Genomic DNA, 20331 nt, shown 5'->3' with positions numbered 1-20331 from the left:
TTATCATTTTCTACTTTGATGCACTTTGAGATTCCTCAGTGTCTACTGCCATTTCTATAGCAAAACTTAGTTGGCTAGCGATAAAAGAAATACTGTGTCCTTTCCATATCTACCTCACATAGTTGATTAAGAACGATGACTCCTCTACTGGTAAACACTGGGGAATGTCTTCATAGTCTCATTTTGATGAGTTATTTCCCCTGTAACAAGAATGTTTTCTAAACAAAAGTGAGAATAGGATTAATCAAAAGGTTTAAATATGCACATTTCGAACGCTGCTTAAAGGGCATAACTTCTCTTTTTAATCAAAGAACATTCATTGGAAGCTTCCCTTTCAAGGCACCATCTTAGGTCAGCCCAAGCTGACATAAAATTCAATTGATAGCTGCAGACTGACCTTGAACTACCAGCAACTCTTATCTCAGCCTCCTGAGAACTGGGAATAAAGTTTTTTGCCTCCACCAGTTGTTACATGCCATAGATTTTGATTCAATTCTCAGTCATACGTATGGATACCCACACACTGAGAAGGGTCTCTTATTCAATGACCAAGTAGTTAAATACTCATCTCTTATATGTCACTATGCACTGGTGGCAACATCTTGACTAGCTAGTTGATTTTGGAGCTTGGATGTTCCACTGCTTGTACAAAATGTACATGGATTTTCTCCCACAGTAGCTCCCACTGTGCCTTTTATTACTATGGTAAAAGTCTCATAGTGAGATGACTTCAATTTCAGTTTCAACTTTATTTTTTCAGTTCCCTGGGACCACATCCTATACTGTATTCAGCAAAAGGGTCTAACCATTTAGTTCTGGTGGGTAACCAAGCACAGTAGCAATGGCCTACAATGTTTTGTATATGATGACCCTACTGGAACAACAATGTATTTTCCTACCAGTATGAAGAATCCAGGAGTAGATATTGGCAGGAAGATTATGGAAAATGGAAATACTATAAGGTGGAAAGTGACAAATGAGTGTGAGATAAAGAACATGTGCCAGGACTCCATGAGGTAATTTGCTTGGTGCGTATGAGGTAAAGAACCTGTGAACATTCTCCACAAGGGAATACATCTGGTGTGCATGATGCAAAGAACCTGAGCAAAGTTTCCTTAAGGGAATGTGCCTACTGTGTTTGAGGAACAGCCAGGGTGCAAGTGAGTCTGAGAAGAGAGCAGAGAGGCTGAAAAATGCATGGTGGGAGAGGACTGAAGGTTCAGACATAAAAGCCTTTGTAAGGACCAGAACTTATTATTATTGAATCTTGCTAATATTAGGATTGCTGTCATAAGGAGGTCTTTTATTTTAGTCATTGTACCTGTGGCTTAGAAATATACTCATTAAATCCAATTAAGAACAAACCTGTAGCCTGAGAGCATACCTAGTACTCTTTCTAGTCTGCAGTTTTTGGACTGGCCAGCCCACATCCTGTAATGAGTCCTACAAATCCCATTAAGAATATGTATTAATCCTCTCAGTACTGGTGTTCTAGAAAACAATGACCAGTATAAACTAGTGTAGATTTTTAGGACCCCCATGTATGAACTGATAACTTCTGCAAATGACTTCTTGTTTTCCTATTTGCATACTTCTACTGCATTTGTCTTATTTCTCTAGCTAAGGTTTTCCAGCAGTATAGATAATAAGGAGAGGAATTATCATGCTTGTCTTCCTAACTTTATTGAAAATGATTTTAATAACGTCCCCATTTGAAATAATGTCAGCTAATGGTTTGTTATATATAGTCTTCAGCATGTTAAAACAGCAAAATACACTCTTCTACTAAAAAGTGAGGTGCATAAGAAATTATCAATGGCAGCAGAGAAGTAGGAGAGATTCAGAGCTTCTACACAGCAGCATGCAGATGTGGCTCCAGCAGCAGTGGAACCAGGTCTGTGAGGCCACAGCCACAAGGATTGAGCTGAAGTACAGGAAGAACCAGGTGAGGGGATTCTTCACTCACACCAGCCCGCTCACAAACTCAAGAAATGTGAAGGGAGTACAGCAAGGACCAATGGAGTGGCTAGTGAGGAAGAGGATCATGAGGACCAGCAGAACTTCAGCCACAATCCAGATTCCCCATACCCACTGCCAGCCAGCACAAGTACCAGCAAACACCAGAGACCTTGGGAGGGGAGCTCACCTACACAGCATCCGGCGCAGGCAATAGGAGCAGTGACCCAGCAACCCAGCCAGCCTACGTAAGCCCATAGTGCAGCAAAGAGGGACGTAAGCAGGAGTGCAACATAATTGATACCAAAACCATCCCAAAAGGTAACTGTGATTACATCATGACAGAACCCTTCAAATAAGCCAGGTATATAGGATTGAATTGGATATGCTAATTGTACCTTCCATGACACGGTAAATTGTGTGTTAAACCTGAAGGATGGTTGGATTTGCCATTCTTAAATAAGCTATATTTTGGGCTTGTCATTTGTTGTTGCTTCCTGATTTATAATGCCTTTGTAACCACTTGTGTTGTTCATTAAGGAAGGTTATCACTTGGTCACAAGCTGACTTGGAACACACAACAGACCAGAAATCTTAGCTTCCCAGTTGACAGGATTAAGGGTGCCAGGCAACATACATCCTTACAGACTGTGAGTTTGTAAGAGGATTTCATTGCCATAATATCTACTTTGGCATAAATACTCTGCTCCATCTTTCATTGAATGTGTACATTGTTTAGTAAAATTTTAGATGCTGCCTTTATTTTGTCCCACTCAGCCTACTTGAATACTCTCACAGCTGGCAAACCAAATGCCTACTGTCACTTATGTGGTTACTACGAGAGTCTTAAGAATCACACAAAACAACTTAAGCTCTACCATGAAGATATATAACATTAGGTTGCTTAATACATCTAATAATATTGCAAAAAATTAGAAAATCCAAACATAAATTAATCCAAGATACAAAAGTCACTACATTAAATACAAGAAATACAAAAAATTAGGACAATATAAATTCAACAAAAAGTATTAATGCATCAGAAATGATCTCCAGTAAGAATTAGAGGAAATGTCTAAGAAAGATTTCAAAAGAATGATTATAAATATGCTCAAAGAAGTCAAAGAGAAAAAAAAAGGAATGAAAGAGGAAATCAAAGGAATCAAAGAAGACACAGGAAACCAATTTAATGAAATAAAAAGGTCAATAGACACAAATAAGGAAATAAAAATAATAAAGAAAAAACAGACTTGCTAGCAATGTAGAACACAGCCAATGAAATAATAATAATAATAATAATAATAATGATAATAATAATAATAACAACAAAACTCTGTAGAAAATCTTACCAGTAGAATGGATGAGATGACAGAATATCTAAACTAGAAGACAAAGGGATTTCAAAAGATATTTGGGTCACTATGAAAAGATCAAACATAAGCGTTTATGGTATAGTAGAAGGAGAAGAATTTCACACCAAAGGCATAGTAGGAAATTTTCATCAAAATCATAGAAGAAAACTTCCCCCAAACTGGGAAAAAGGTGCCAATGCAGATACAGGAATCCTTAGAACACCAAACAGACAAAACCTGGAAACAACCTCTCCTCGCCATATAATTAAACTACCAAACATACAAATCAAAGAAAAAATATTGAAAGCAGTTAGAGAGAAAAATTCAAGTTACCTACAAAGGCAAGCCAATCAGGATCACAGCAGATAATTCAACACAAACTTTAAAAGCCAGAAGGGCCTGGAGTGGTGAGAATGATTTAGAGAAAGGCCAGAGAAAGATTTCAAAAGAATGATTAAAAATATGTTCAAAGAAATCAAGGAGGTAATCAAATAAATGAAAAAAGACCCCAATAACCAATTTAATGAAATAAGGAGGTCAATACAACCAATAAATAAGGGAAAAGAAAAAAGAAAATAAAACAGGGCTTGAGGAATGGCTTAGCGATTAAGGTACTTGCCTGCAAAGCCAAAGGACCCAGGTTCGATTCCCTAGGACCCACGTTAGCGAGATGCACAAGGGGGCGCACGTGTCTGGAGTTCGTTTGCAGTGGCTGGAGGCCCTGGCATGACCATTCATTGTCTCTCTCTCCCCACCTCTTTCTCTGCTAAATAAATAAAATGAACAGTGAGAATTACTAGCAATGAAGAACACAGTCAATGACATAGAAAGCTCTGTAGAAAATCTTACCAGTAGAATGGATGAAGGAGAGGACATAATATCTAAACTAGAAGATCGGGTGCCAGATCTAATACAGTCCAATAAAGATAAAGAAAAACTAACAGGAAAGTATGAATTTGAATTTCAAGATATTCAGGACACTATGAAAAGATCAAACAAGAACCTCCACACTGAAGACTTCAGGGTATAGTAGAAGGAGAAATATTTCACTCCAAAGGAATAGTAGGTGCTTTCAACAAAATCTTAGCAGGAAACCTCCCCTAAATTGCGAAAGAGATGAAAATGCAGATACAGGAATGCTTTAAAACACCACCCAGACAAAACCTGGAAAGAACCTCTCCTTGCCATATTATAATTAAACTACAAAACATACAAAGCAAAGAAAATATATTGAAAGCAGTTAGAGAGAAAAATCAAGTCACATACAAAGGCAAGCCCATCAGTATCAGATTACTCAACACACACATTAAAAGCCAAAGAGCTTGGAATTATGTATGCTATGTTCTGAAAGACAACAACGATCAATGAAGGTTACTTTATCCTGCAAAGGAACCCATTCAAATAGATAGAGAAATAGGACCATTCCACAACAAAACAGGGTAAAGGAATAGTTGAAGACAAAACCAGCTCTACCTGTAAAAAGCAAACCATACTCAAATACTAGTTAACACAAGAGAGCAATGGTAAAAATGGAAGAACGACAAAAACATGGCAAAAATAAATGAACACCTTTCAAGAATATCTATTAATATCAGTGGCCTCAATGCCCCAAACAAAAGACATAGGTTTGCATACTAGGTTAAAAGCACAATCCTTAATTTGTTGCCTTCAAGAAACTCACCTTTCTACAAAGGATGGACACTATCTATCTTAGGGTGAAAGGTTGGAAAACAGTGTTTCAAGCAAATGGGCGTAGAAAACAACTAGGGATTGGTATCCTAATATCTGACAAGGTAGAATTCCGTCCAACATTAAGGAAGGTCACTTTATATTGATTAAAGGCACACTCCAGCTGGAGGACATTACAATCCTAAACATATATGCACCACATGGGGCTTCCAACATCACCGAACAAATGATATTAGAAGTAAGATCACATACACCACCAAACAAAGGTATAGTGGGTGAATTCAACACTAATCTATTCACAGGTCATCCCAGCCAAAAATAAACAGAGGCATCAGGATTAAATGAGGTCATAGAAGAAATGGACCTAACAGATATATACAGGACATACAGAATTCTTTACAACAACACATGGAACATTGTCTAAAATAGAGCATATATTAGGTCACAAAGCAAATCTTAGCAAATACAGGAAAATTGAAATAATTTCTTGTGTTCTTTCTGAACATAATGGGATCAAACTACAAATCCATAGCAAGAAAAGCTATAGAGTATACACAAAAGCATGAAAAGCAAACAATACACTACTGAATGATGAATTAGTCAAATAAGAAATCAAGAAGGAAATAAAAAAAATTCATAAAGTCAAATGATAACAAGAACACAACATACTAAAACCTTTGGGGCACAATGAAGTCAGTCCTAAGAGCGAAATTTATAACTTTAAGTGTCTATGTTAAGAACTTAGAAAGCAACTAAATGCTTTACCTTAAAGCCTTGGAAAAAGAAGAACAATGTGAACCAAAAATCAGTAGACAGGAAGAAATATAAACATTAGGGCAGAAATTAATGAAATAAAACCCGCCCCCCAAAAATCCAAAGAATCGTATGCTTGTCTGTAAAGAAACTGTTCAGCTTCATATGATCCCATTGGTTGAAGAGTTTCTTTACAGACAAGCATACAGTAAGCAAAGCCACAGAATGGGAGAAAATATTTGTGGATTATCCAACTGATAGAAGCCTAATCTCTAGAATCTACAAAGAACTCAAAAATCTAAACAGTAAGAAGTCAAACACCCCATTCACAAAATGGGGCAAAGAAATGAACAGGCAGTTCACAGAGGAAGAAATACAAAGGGCAAACACACACTTAAGAAAACGATCATCATCCCTAATCATCAGAGAACTGCAAATTAAAACAACTATGAGATTCTACCTTACCCCAATAAGGATAGCAAACATCCAAAAATCAAACAAATATAAATGCTGGCAAGGATGTGGAGAAGCAAGAACACTCATCCACTGTTGGTGGGAATGTAGAATGGTACAACCACTTTGGAAAGCAATATAGAGACTCCTGAAAAACCTGACTATAGAGATACCAACAAACCCAGTTATTCCCTTACTGGGCATCTACCCTAAAACCTTCAAACCACAGGCCAGAGAGATTTGCTCAACCATGTTTGTAGTGGCTCAATTCATAATAGCTAAGAGCTGGAATCAACCCAGATGTCCATCACTAGAAGAATGGATAACTAAGATGTGGTAAACCTATACAATGGAATTCTATACATCAGTAAGAAAAAATGACACAAAGAAATTTGAGGAAAAATGAGTGAACCTGGAACAGATCATTCTCAGTGAACTTACGCAATCACAGAAAAAAAATCGCCACATAGTCTCACTCATCTACAGCACCTAACCTGAATCTACCCAAGATACCTTATACACAGCAAGCATCTCATGGACTAGACACTAGGAGGGATGGGGAGGAACGTGAGGGCATCGAAGGGGTGGGAAACACTAATCTAGACCCAAATAGCAATGGTACCATAAAATTCTACTTCCTAAAAGGCAGACAAAATGGCTGAACCTTCACCAGGCCCTTACAGGAAATACCTAAACCACAAGACACTGGAGAGGGTAGGATCAAGTCTAACCTAAATCCTCTACATCTTCCCTCCCTCCCTCTCCCTTTCTCTCTCCTCTCTAACTCCTATATATTAGTTACCTGTTTTCTTTTTTCCTAATTTTTTTAGGGGACACTGACCTGTAACTCCCAGTACCAGGATGGGGCTATCACCCACAATGAGCTTTTGATCAGAGAAACCTACAAGGTTTCCTAAAAGAAAGATTTCTGTCAGAGTACTTGATGACCCACCAAAGGTTAGTGTAAAGACCCTATTGCTGAAGACACCATATGCAGCTGACATGTAAAATGGAATGGCATGGCTGGAAGCCAGGAGTCACTCAGTCGCCAGTCAGTCAATGTGTCTAGTGCCAGAAGGTGCTACATGGGTGACTGGGGAAACAACCAATATCTGTCCAAGCAACTCATGGTCCAACCTACTTAGCAGCAAATAACCTGGTGTGATGTCCACACAAGTACAATAGTAGCACACAGCCATGGTGGGGAGCCAACTCCTCTTGATTTGGCTAACTGATCCCCTCAGTGGTACAAGACACATAGCTAGAGCTGGGAAACAAGTCAGAACCATATCCAAACATCCAATATCAAGCTACCATTAATCATGGGCTACAAGAGGGCCTACACCTATTAAACTCTCTATAAAAAAAAGGAAGGGCTATCTCATTTGTCCTGGTGCTAACTTACTCTCCATTGGAGAACCTGTTTCTTTTTCAGATAGATACAGATCCTAAGGAGAGAGCCACCCCATTATGCCTCAAAAGGGCCCTGGCTGAATCTAAGGAAAATTGGCAAAACAAGCAAGGGTGCTATTTTCCTGATGAACTGGATAACAGCACAAGGGTGAAGGAGACCAACACAGAGAAAAATCAACACCTACCAAATCAGAGAGCCACAGCCCCAGAGGCCCCCAACATCTCATCACTGAAGCAGACCAAAAATGAACCCAACATGGCTCAGGGACATTTTGCGGAAGAGGGGGCAGAAAGAATGTCAGAGCCCCATGTTGGGTCATGATATACAGAGACATTTACTGTACCAATAACTGTGGGCTTACTCCACAATGCACAACCCATATACCTCAACAAGGAGGGGCCAATGGGGAAGGGGTAGGTCACAGATGAGCCTAATAATGGTACCAAACTGCCTGTACTTGAAGAATAGAAAACTAATTTTAAAAAATCCAAAGAATCAATGAAACAAAGAGTTTGCTCTTTGAAAGGGTAAACAAGATTGATAAACCCTTAGCAAATATGACAAAACAAAAAAAGAGACACCAGTTAAAAAAATTAGAGATGAAAAAGGCACCATCACAACAGAGCAGAGAAACTTATAAAATCATAGGGAAACACTCTAAGAACATATACTCCACTAAGTATGTAAATCTGAAAGAAATGGATAATTTCCTTGATTTATATGACCTACCTAAATTAAATCAAGATGAGATTAACAACTTAAATAGACCCATAACAAGTATGGAGATCCAAGCAGTTATCAAAAATCTCCCAAATAAAAAAGTCCAGGCCCAGATGGATTCACCGGTGGATATTACCAGACCTTCATGGACTAACTTAACACCAATGCTTCTTAAAATTTTCCATAAAATAGGAAAAGAAGGAATTCTACCAAACCCATTCTACAAAGCCAGCATCACCCTGATACCACAACCAGGGGAAAAAAAAAAAAAAAAACGAAGAAGAAGAGGAAAAGAAAACAGAGAATTACAGACCAATCTCCCTCATGAACATAGATACGAAAATAGTTGACAAAATGTTGGCAAACAGAATACAAGAACATATAAAATCCCAGAGATGCAGGGATGATTCAATATTTGCAAACTGATAAATGTAGTACAGTATATAAATGGACTGAAGGAAAAATATCATATGATCATCTCATTATATGCAGAAAAACCATTTGCCAAAACCCAACATCCCTTCATGATAAAAATTCCGATAGAGACTGGGAATAGAAGGAACATAACTCAACATAATAAAGGCTATTTATAAGAAGCCTACTGCTAACATATTACTAAATGGAGAAAAACTTGAAGCTTTTCCACTAAAATCAGGAACACTGCCCCACTTTTAATAAAGGATTGGAAGTCTCAGCCAGAGCAATAAGGCAAGAGACATACATAAAAGGGATGCAAATTAGAAAGGAAGTGGTCAAGTTATCATTATTTGCAGATGATACGATTGTGTACATAAAGGATCTTAAAAACTCTACCAGCAAACTGTCATAGTTGATAAACACCTATAGCCATGTAGCAGGACACAAAATAAACAACAGAAATCAGTAGCCTTTCTATATGCTAACAACAAACAGAATGAAATCAGAGAATCTCTCACATTCATAATTGCATCAAAAGAACACATAAACAAAATACCTTGGAATAAACCTAAGGAAGTGAAGGATCTCTGCAATGAAAGCTATAAAACACTCAAGCAAGAAATTGCAGAAGATATTAGGGAATGGAAAGACATCCCTTGTTCTTGGATCAGAAAAATCAAAATTGTGAAAATCACGATCTTACCAAAAGGAACCTACACATTTAATGCAATCCCCCAAATTACAAAGGCATTGTTCCCGGAAATAGAAAAAAAATCCAAAATTTCATTTGGAAGCACAATATCTTGAACATCCAAACAATTTAGAGCTGCTGGTATCACCATGCCTGATTTTAACCTACACTTCAGAGCCATAGTAACAAAAACAGCATGAGGCTTGCACAAAAACAGACATGCAGAATAATAGAACATAATAGAGGTATCTATATCCACCTGACATTTGACAAAAATGCCAAAAGACAGCCTTTTCAGCAAATCATGCTGAGAAAACTGGATATGTGTCTGAGAAGTATGAAAATAGATATATATCTCCCTCCATGCACAAGAATTAAGTCCAAATGGATCAAATAATTTAATATCAGACCTGAAACTCTGAAACTGCTAGAGGAAATAGTAGGGAAATCCCTCAACATACTGATCTTGGCAAAGACTTTCTGAATATAATCAGAATTGCTCAGGCAATAAAACCACAGATTAACTGATGAAATTACAAAGCTCCTGTATAGAAAAGGACACTGTGAACAGAGCAAAGAGGCGAGCTACACTACATCCTACATTGTTGGTGGGAATGCAATCTGGTCCGGCCATTGTGGAAATCAGTGTGGATGCTCCTGAGACAGCTAAAAATAGGACCACCATATGACCCATGTATATCAATCCTAGGCATATATTCTAAGGATTCATCTCACTACCTTGGAGATATTTGCTCGACCATATTTATTGCCACTCTACTCACAATAGCTAGAAAATGGAAGCAAGCCTAGATGTTCCTCAACTGATAAGTAGAAAATGAAGATGTGGCACATTTACACAATGGGGTTCTCAGCGGTAAAGAAAAATAATGCTATAAAATTTGCAGGAGAATGGATGGATCTAGAAAGTATTACACTTAGTAAGGTAACTCAGGCCCAGAAAGCCAAACTTCATATGTTCTCTTATATAAGGAGCTACAAATGATTGGACTTCTATTTGAGTAGGAAAAAAATTCTATAGGCTCAGGGTCCATTGTGAAAAAGGTAGTACAAATATAAGAACCAAAAGAAGGGTAGAACTCCTTACAACGTGCATCTCCAAACACAAAATGGCCTGATATCCATGACCTCACAGTGTTGATAGTACATACAGAAGACCAGTATAATAGCAGGAAAAGATCATGACACCAAAATAGAAGACAGGCTGATTGAGTGGGAGGGGGCTATGAAGGGGAATGGAGTTTTGAAGGGGAAAGTGTGTGGGGGGGTTACCATTGGATATTGTTTACAATTATGGAAGTTATCAATAAAAAATCTGATAAGTCCTTTAAAACATTGTTCATAAAAAATTTACAGATATTATTCTTACATTCATTACATCTTATATCAATTACTTACATTAAAAACTGAGTAACAGCTGAGCATAGTGGCACATGCCTTTAATTCCAGGAAATACATGGATCACTGTGAGTTAGGGGCCAGCCTGAGATTACATAGTGAATTCCCAGGCAGCATGGGTTGAACAAAAACATGAGGCTACAGGAAAACCTTTGTACTGAAACATTCAGTTTTCCCAACCCACGTAAAAACATGACCATTTTATGATTATGTATCTATTTAGCCTATGTAAAAATGTCCACAGCAAATAGAAATCTGCTCAAAACTCAAAAATCTAGCATCTCAACTGATATGTCAGAATGTCTATTAACTTTGAGCCTTGTTACCTCACACTACAGTGACTTATTTCCAACACATAGACACAGAGTAAACATTTCCATTGCAAAAAGAAGGCATTACAATTTGGAAAACAAACAGGACAAATTTCAAAACTTGCAGCTTTACCTAAGGAACTTGAGAGAGAAAAATCACATGTTCTCCAAGTTTAACCCCTTCAGTCCTGAATGCTAGCTTTATGGAGTAATGAAACTATGCCAGCATGAGGACCATTCCATGGTGCCCATTCCCAGAGAATCCAAGCAGCTACACGGAAACATTTTTCATCTCCACAGCTCTATTTATGACATCATAGAGTGCAATATTCAGGGTTCTCTGGAGGAACAGAGCTACTAAAATGAATTATATTAACAAGGGAATTTATTGAATTTGCTTATGGTAATTCAATAGCAGTTGTATGCCTGAGAATCAAGGAATCCAGTAGCTGGTCAGTCCACGTGGCCAGATGCCTCTGCAGTCCCAATCCAGCACCATAGGCTTATAGGCTTCCTGAGAAACCACCGGTTTTCAATTCATGTGTGTCTTCAGTTGACTCTGGTCATCAGTCCTCACTGGTTTTCAATCCATGCTGGAAAACAGCAAGCAGCTCTGGAGCCAAGTGGAATGATAGGGCTGTTTTCACCCAGAGCTTCCTTATATAATGTCCCCATCTGAAAGGAGCCTCCTGCTCTGGGGGAAGAACTTACTCCTTCAGTTAATCCTTCCTGAAATCAAGCTCAGGAACACACCCAAAAGGGATTTCTTTGGATTACTAAACAGATCAAGTTGAAAACACCTTATCCACAAGTCTACCCCTTGTCATATAGACAACAAACCACATCTCTTTACATAATACTTAATTTCCAAATGAAAACAGTAAAAAGTTCACAATTCCACCTAACATGTTATAATCCCATATACAACAAGAAGTGCAAAATCTTCCCCAAACACAAAGAAAAATTCCTTGAGGAATAATTAGTCTCCAACACACTAAGTCTAATATAAATTCAACAACAATTAGCTAATGATATAATCTTAATGTTGGTGTAGATGTGTACAAAAACTCCCTGCCGGGCTGGAGAGATGGCTTAGCAGTTAAGCGCTTGCCTGTAAAGCCTAAGGACCCCAGTTCGAGGCTCAGTTCCCCAGGTCCCACGTTAGCCAGATGCACAAGGGGGCCATGCATCTGGAGTTCGTTTGCAGTGGCTGGAAGCCCTGGCTCATCCATTCTCTCTCTCTCCCTCTATCTGTCTTTCTGTCTGTCACTCTCAAATAAATAAATAAAAAATGAACAAAAATATTAAAAAAAAAAAAACCTCCCTGCCAAGGTAGGACAGAAACATTAGAATTACAGTCTTTGTTTTTGTAACTGCTAACATTATCTGGTATTTGTAGCTATCTTCTTCTGCTACCCATTCTGTATCCACCCCCCCACCACCACCTGCAGCAAGCACCTCAAGAGATCTTACTTCATTACCTGGAGGGACGACCCACACTTTCATTTCTGAAGATCTGGGACATTTATCACACTACCTCTATTGGTTTGTTGGATTTGTCCATTGACTGTGATATCAGGGCATGGTAACACTAAGAGATACCTTAAAGGATCTCCTACATGCCAGACATACTCTTCCTTACCTTTATTGTGGAGGAGTCCAATTTCCCCAATAGTCTGGATCAATCACACCTGCTAAAACTGTAACTCCTTTATTAGACTGATGACTGGAGGGCTTCAGAAATCCAAAATGGCTGGGGGTGGGGGTGGGGGAGTCTCAGCTTCCAGTTCAATGGAATGTTCTTTGTGTATCCTGCCAAAAGCACTACCCCCTCTGGCATAAAGCCCTCTAGGCTAGAAGAGTGCAAAGGTGGTGGGAACAGGAAGCAAAAATTAGCTAATGAGTCACTTGAGGTGATGGTTAGTGGGAATGTTACTATTTCCACCCCTTGGTTCCTGGACCTGTGAATCTGGGCTATAGGAGAAATAGTACCATATATAGAATGCTGATTCCGATCATATACATCCTACTGCAGGACATACCCTCAGCCATCCAAGTTATTGGCACCTCATTGGCACTGTAGCTGTTAGGTGAAAAAGACATTCTACCATTCTATCAAACCAGCTGCTTCAATGTGGTTTGGCACATGGTAAGACCAGTGAATTCTATGGTCATGAGCCCGACTCTGTTCATCTTTGGCTGTGAAGTGAGTTCCTTGGTCAGAAGCAATGCTGTGTGGAAAACCATGATGGGAGATTAGGCATTCTGTAAGCCCATGAATGGTAGTTTGGGCAGAAGCACTACATGCAGGAAAGGCAAATATATACCCAGAATAAGTGTCCATTCCAGTAAGGAATAAAAACTGCCCTTTCTATAATGGAAGTGGTCCAATGTAGTCAACTGCCACCAAGTTGCTGGCTGGTCACCCTGAGGAATACTACCATATCACAGGTTCATAGTTAGTCTCCATTGCTGGCAAATTTGGCACTCAACAGCAGCTGTAACCAGGTCAGCCTCAGTTATGGGAAATCTATGTTGTTGGGCCCATGCATAGCCTACATCCCTGCCACCACGGTCACTTTGTTCATGGGCCCATTGTGCAATGACAAGGATGGCTGAGGAAGAGGTTGACCACTATCCACAAAATGGAACAGCTTATATATTTGATTAAGGTCATACTCTGATAAGCATTAACATGGGGCACGAGTATCTTTATATCCTTTGCCATTCAGAGAGTTCTATCCATATACACCTTCCCCAAATGCCTTTGTCACCAATTTTCCAATTGTGCCCCTTCTAGGTCCCAGATCACCCACCTAAACCACCTATTTTTCTTCCAAAGCAAAATGCAGAACCATGTGTACTTCCCATAGTTCTGCCCATTGTGAAGACTTCCCATCACCACCGTCTTTCAGAGTTGTACCAGAGAGGGGCTATAATGATGGAGTTGTCCACTTCTGTGAGGTGCCCACATATTGTGCTGAACATCTGTGAACCATACCCTAGTCCTCTCCTCCTCAGTAAATTGATGATAGAGCACACCCTGATGCCACAGGTGCATGCTTGGGAAAAGAAGGCATTGTTATAGAAGCAGAAACCATAGGCATTTGGGTAACTGCCTCAACAACCTATTTGTGCCTTCAGGGCCTGCTTGGACCCAATCATGTATATACCACTCCTATATGATAATGAACTGCTGTGCACATCCAACTATATGGCCTAGTGTGTCAGAAATCACCCAGCTCATAAGTGGGTCAGGTCACATAGTAACTTGATGGCCCATTGTCAAATGTTCAGTTTCCACTAAAGCCCAATATCAGGACAAGAGCTGTTTCTCTAAGGGAGACTAATTGTAGATGATGGCAGTGCCTTGCTCCAAAATTCCAAGGGCCTCTGCTGTGATTCACCTATGGGAGCCTGCCAAAGGCTCCCAAAGTTGCCACTATCTGCTGCCAACACCTCAAGTACCAACAGTATTTTATGGCCCCGCCTGGATCTGTTGAAGAGCCTTCTCTTGTTGAGCTCCACTGAAAACTAGTAGCTTTCCAAGGTTGGTATATGGGATGGAGTAACACACCCAAGTGAGGAATGTGCTCACTCCAAAATCCAAATAAGCCCACCAGATATTGTGCTTCTTTCTTAAAAGTAGGAGTTGCCACATGCAACAACTATTCTCATTAGAAGGAATATCCCTACACGCCCCACACCACTGAACTAGTAGAAATTTCACTGATGTGGAAGGTCCTTGAATTTCTGATGGACTTATTTCCCCTCCTTTATGTGCCTATGCTGTACCAGCAACTCCAGAATGGTTACCACCTCCTGTTCAATCAGCATAATGTCACCAATACAATGGATCAACATGACAACCTTGTGGAAGGAAAAGGTGATAAGATCCCTTCAAATTAAGCTATGACACAGGGCTTAAGGGTTAATATACCTTTGAGGTAAAACAGTAAAGGTAGCCGGGCATGGTAGTGCATGCCTTTAATCCCAGCACTCGGGAGGCAGGGGTAGGAGGATTGCCATGAGTTCAAGGCCACTCTGAGATGACAGAGTTAATTCCAGGTCAGCCTGGACCAGAGTGAGACCCTACCTCAAAAAACAAAACAAACAAACAAACAAAAACCAGTAAAGGTGTACTGCTGACTTTGCCAGCTGAAGGCAAATTGCTTCTAATGGTACTTATGGACAGTTATGGAGACGAAAGCATTCACAAGATCAATGGCTGCATACCAGGTACCAGAAGATGAGTTAATCTACTCAGGCAAAGAAATCACATCTAGTACAGCAGCTGAAAATGGAGGAACCACCAGATTAAGTTTCCCATAATCTACTGTCTCCATGATCCATCTGTATTCTGAATGGGACAAAAATACAAGAGAGAAAGGGAAAGGTGGTAGGAACAACCAACCCATAATCCTTCAATTCCTTTAGAGTGGCATTAATTTCTGCAATACCTCCAGGGATGCAATACTGTTTTTGTTTGATTAGCTATTTCTCCAGTAGTGGGAGCCTCAATGGCTTCCATTTGGCCTTTCCAACCACAATAGCCCTCACTCCACAAGTCAGGGAAACAATGTGGGAGTTCTGCCAACTCCTAAGTTTATATATCTCAAATATGCATTCTGGAACTGAGGAAATAAACACAGGGTAAGTTCAGGGACCTGCTGGACTCACTGGCAGTCTAACATTTGCCAAAACTCCATTAATTACATGACCTCCACAAGCACCTATTTTAACTGGAGGGCCATGATGCTTTTTATGGTCTCCTGGAATCAATTTCAATTCAGAGCTAGTCACCAGAAAAGTTTTGATTATTTCCTTTCCCCCACTGTACAATTACCATAGGAAAAGACTGTAGGTCCCTCTGAGGAAGTAAAGGAGTAAGGTTAACATTAAAACTTTTGGGGGTTGTAGGAGGGTCCTTCCTTGAGGTGACACAGGCAACCCTTCAATCAAGGGGCTCAGAATCTGTAAACTGGTTCAAGTCCGGAAACTGATTATGAGACCTAGATTCTCTGTTGCTATGATTCAAAGTGGCTTTATGTGACTCAGCGCTGCTACTTGGAACTTGTTACCCTGAGGTCCACTTAGGCACATTGCATCTATGTCAACTAATGCAGGAACTGCAACTCCCACTGTGATGTCTCCTTTACATAAATGACCAATGGTGGAGGACTTTAAATATGCTCATGCCCCTCTTGCAAATTTGTTTCTTACAGTCTTAGTAAAGGACACATCTTCTGGAAACTCCCATTGTGCGAGCAAAGATGAGTTTATCTGGCAAATCCTTTCTGACATTCTATGCTCTCTGACCCTTTAATCCCTTCATCAACTTTAAGCCAAGGGATATGAAGCAGTTCCAGATCATTCTCAGTAAGCCACCTTTGGATGCATTATTCATCCAACCTATCAAACTCTTGACACATCTTCCAACTACATGAGATGCAGTGTTAAATCTAAAATGTCTGCTCAATGGGCCCATTTCAATAAATTCAGCCTGATCTAATCTTATGTTCCTGCCTACATTACCCCACACCATAAATATCTATTCCCAAACATACTCCCTGTGCTTCTGCCTGTACAAGTTAAAATACTCCTGAAGAGTTTACATTGGAAGTTAGCCAATTTTATAATGAGAGCTTGGGATTGGTTTTCTGCAATTTGAGCCCTATTCTGGCTAGAGAAATTACTCTTCTTCAGGGAACCCATAGAAAATTTTAGTTCGTGAATGGGGGTCTTAAGCTTAGAAATTTCTTTTCTGACCTTCTGCTGTTGCCCCAATAATTTGACCAAGAGATGCTAGAGGCAAACAACCAGCCTCATATTTTGTCTTACTTTTCTACAAATATTCAAGTGTCGTAAATAGAGTCAATAAATTTCTTGCTCTTCACTCAGGATAAAAAATACATCTATTTCACAGAGGTCTTTATATAGTTCTCCTTATTTTCAATAAAAGTGCTCTTATTACCAGTAGGGCCTTTAGTATTACTGAAGTGGAAAAGCCAACTTCACATAGTACCAAGCCCACTAAAAAAAAAATCTATCTTTACAATGCTGTTTCTCTAGAATCACTTCTGGTACCAAAATGTACACTAATCAGGGTTCTCTAGAGGAGAACTGCTAGAATGAATTATAATAAAAAGGGAATTTATTGGATTATCTTATGGGTAGTACAACAGCAGATGCAGGCATGAGAACAAAAGTAACTGGTAGCTGCTCAGTCCACATGGCCAGATGCCTCAGCAGTCCCAATCCCACACTGAAAGCTTGTATGCTTTCTGAGGAGCTTCTGGTTTTCAATCCACATGGATCTTCACTTTAAGTTGGTCTTCAGTCCATACTGGTCTTCAATCTACACTGGAAGGCAGCAAGCAGCTACACTGGCCAAATGGAAGGAAGAAGCTCTTTTAACCAAGAGCTTTCTGATACAAAATTCTGTGGTGGTTTGATTCAGGTGTCTACCATAAACTTAGGTGTTCTAAATGCTAGGTTCACAGCTGATGGAGATTTAAAACTTAACCCCTCCTGGACGCAGTGTATTGATGGGGGTGGTACTATAGGTATTATACCCAGTGTCCCCTTGAAAGTGTTTGGCATACTCTCCTGCTCCTGTTGTCTACCTGATGTTGGCCAGGTGATGCCCACCCTCTGCTCATGTAATAATTTCCCCTACCATCGTGGAGCTTCCTTTTAATTCTGTAAGCCAAAATAGACCATTTTGCCCCACAAGATGGTCTTTGTTGGGTGATTTCTACCAGCAATGCGATCCTGAGTGCAACAATAAAATGTGACCAAGGAGTGGGATTGCTGCTAAAGACCTGAATGTGTGGCTTTGGCCTTTTGGAGCTGCTTTTCAAGAGAAATATGGAAGGATTAGAAACCTTGGCCTAAGAGATGCCTTGCAATGTTGTAGGTACAGCATGATGGACTATTCTGGTCAAAATTGAAAGACCTAAATGCAGTAAGAACTATGGACTGTGAGGTTTGGCTTTTGGGTGTGAGAGTGAGTTTTGCTTGGCCTTGGCTAATAGAATATGTGAGAAAATTGCTGTTATGTCTGTGTCCTGGGAATTTGTACAGGGTTGCTTTGCATAGAAATGAACTGGTGTGAGCAGAGGGACATGCAACAGAAAAAAAAGAAATATTTGGGTGAACCACTGCTTATTCAGCTGCAATTGAGAGACAACGTTTGCAACATGGCCAGTTGGCCTGCACTGGAACAACAGGAAGAATATAGACTCTTTTGAAGGGGCCTGAGTGCTCAAAGAGTGTTCTGCTCTTAAGGTTTGCTGAATGGCTGCATGGAGACTCCCATGGAGCCATGAGGATGAGCCATGGATTGCAGTGGAGACACCAGAACCACGAGATGGCTGCTAAGGAAAACTACTGGCCCCAATGAAGTTTTCCAAGAATGTGAATGGCCTAGATGGAGAGGTGGAATTGTAACTCCAGATACTTGTTGCTGTTTAGAATTATCAGACTTGGAAATTTGTCCCTGGCTACCGTTGTTGGATTTGACACTTCAGAGTTTGATGTTTGCCCTGGTTGTTTTAAATCTTGTATTGGCTGAATATTTCTTTGCTATACCCAGTGCCATCTTTTGCAGTGTGCATGTTTATTCTGTGCCATTAAAGGTTTTGAGGAAATTTTTTTGGTATTATGACTCAGTTAAAAGACCGTGGGTTATGGGGAGGTTTGATCATCATTAGGAATGGTTTAAAAAAATGGAAATTTTAAAGTTACATGAGTGCATTACATTTTACATCACGTATGGTTATGAATTTATGGGGGTGGAATGTGGTTTGATTCGGGTCTCCCCCATGAACTTAGGGGTTCTGAATGCTAGATTCCCCGATGAGCAAGATTTGGGACTTACTGCCTCTTGGAGGCAGTGTACTGTTGGGAGCAGGGTTGTGGGTATTATACCCAGTGTAGCTTTGCCAGTGTTTGATATACTCTTCTGTTCCTGTTGTACACCTGATGTTGGCCAGAATATGATATCCACCCTCTGCTCATGACGTTGTATTCCCATGCCATTGTGAAGGTTCTACTCGAGTCTGTATGCCAAAATAAACGGTTTTATTTCCCCAACAAGCTGCTCGTTGATGGGTGATTTCTACAAGCAATGCGAACCTTACTGCAACAGACGTCATCTGCTCTAGGGAAAGGGCTCACTATGGAGGAAGGACTGCCTCCTTCAGTTAATCCTACCTGCAAGAAACCTCATACACCAACATGAAATGGATTTCTGTAGATTACTAAACAGATCAAGTTGATGACACCTTAACAATCAGAACAAGAACTTCAAGATGTCCCTTAGTTGCAAAGTAGCAATCTGACATCTTTCTGTACTTCTAGATCTCTCTTTTCTATCTTTCTTATTACAAAAGCAATATAAGGTGAGTGACCAATGCAGAATAATAATATGCTTTAGTGTTGTTATCACAGAATTCTCCTATTTTCAGACTAACATGCAATAATCATACTGTTCTAATACACAGCAGGTTTCTCATCCGCAAACATGGAAATTGCTTACGGAATTACACTTAAGAGAGCAAATGATGCTCATATGTTGTTGAATTCAAAACTTCTCTGTCAGACAACAAAATTTTTAAATTTTAAATTTAAATTTTTAAATTTTAAATTCTTCCAGTTACCAGGAAGTGACCAGGAAAGCAAGTGGTCATCATACAAAATACTACTATCAAAATTTCTTATACCCCACACTTCATTTTGCTTTTCCAAACATTACACTGGCACAATAAGCATTGGTTATATCACTGCATGGATCCTCAAGTGGAAATTCCTATGTAAATCCATATACTTCCTGCAAACCAAATGCAAAAGAAGAAAATCAACACATTTTCAGAAATTAACTAATCTATGACTTAATGAATAAAGTTTATATTTTTTTCAGAATAATGAAAATTATCTGCAAGGTTTCAACATTTATTATATTTATATGATTTTAAGTTATACAATTCCATCATACATAGCAGGCTGTGACTGAGAGATAAAAACTTTTAAACTTTCTTTACATTTATGAATCCTCACCTGGATGAGTTCTCTGATGTACAGTGACATGTGACTGGAAAATAAATGTATTTCTACATTTACATTCATATGGTTTCTATCCTATGTGAATTCTCTAAA

At 39.4% G+C, this 20331-nt stretch overlaps 1 protein-coding gene across 22 annotated transcripts in view; it reads right to left on the bottom strand.

Moving 5' to 3' along the window:
- Window positions 1–20331, bottom strand: part of LOC123457310 (zinc finger protein 809-like) — a 93478-nt gene that overhangs the window by 17760 nt on the left and 55387 nt on the right. For 14 of the 22 annotated variants that reach the window (XR_006634972.1, XR_006634971.1, XR_006634986.1 and 11 more), the window contains one exon: window positions 17305–20005. The exons of 2 other annotated variants lie outside the window; for them this stretch is intronic. Coding sequence is in view for 4 of the 20 variants with exons in the window: in XM_045141283.1 (XP_044997218.1) it covers window positions 19971–20005 (35 nt within the window). In the remaining 16 variants the exon portion in view is untranslated. Of the gene's footprint in view, window positions 1–4057; window positions 4075–10820; window positions 11766–17304; window positions 20006–20331 lie in introns of those variants that run through there. 6 more of the 22 variants (XR_006634988.1, XR_006634979.1, XR_006634980.1 and 3 more) reach the window with 4 other exon arrangements.

The sequence above is a fragment of the Jaculus jaculus genome, unplaced genomic scaffold, assembly GCF_020740685.1.
Source record: "Jaculus jaculus isolate mJacJac1 unplaced genomic scaffold, mJacJac1.mat.Y.cur mat_scaffold_35_1_3033546_arrow_ctg1, whole genome shotgun sequence".
Classification (NCBI taxonomy): Eukaryota; Metazoa; Chordata; class Mammalia; order Rodentia; family Dipodidae; genus Jaculus; species Jaculus jaculus.
The sequence above is the reverse complement of the archived record's forward strand: the minus strand, read 5'-3'. Positions and strand labels throughout refer to the sequence as shown.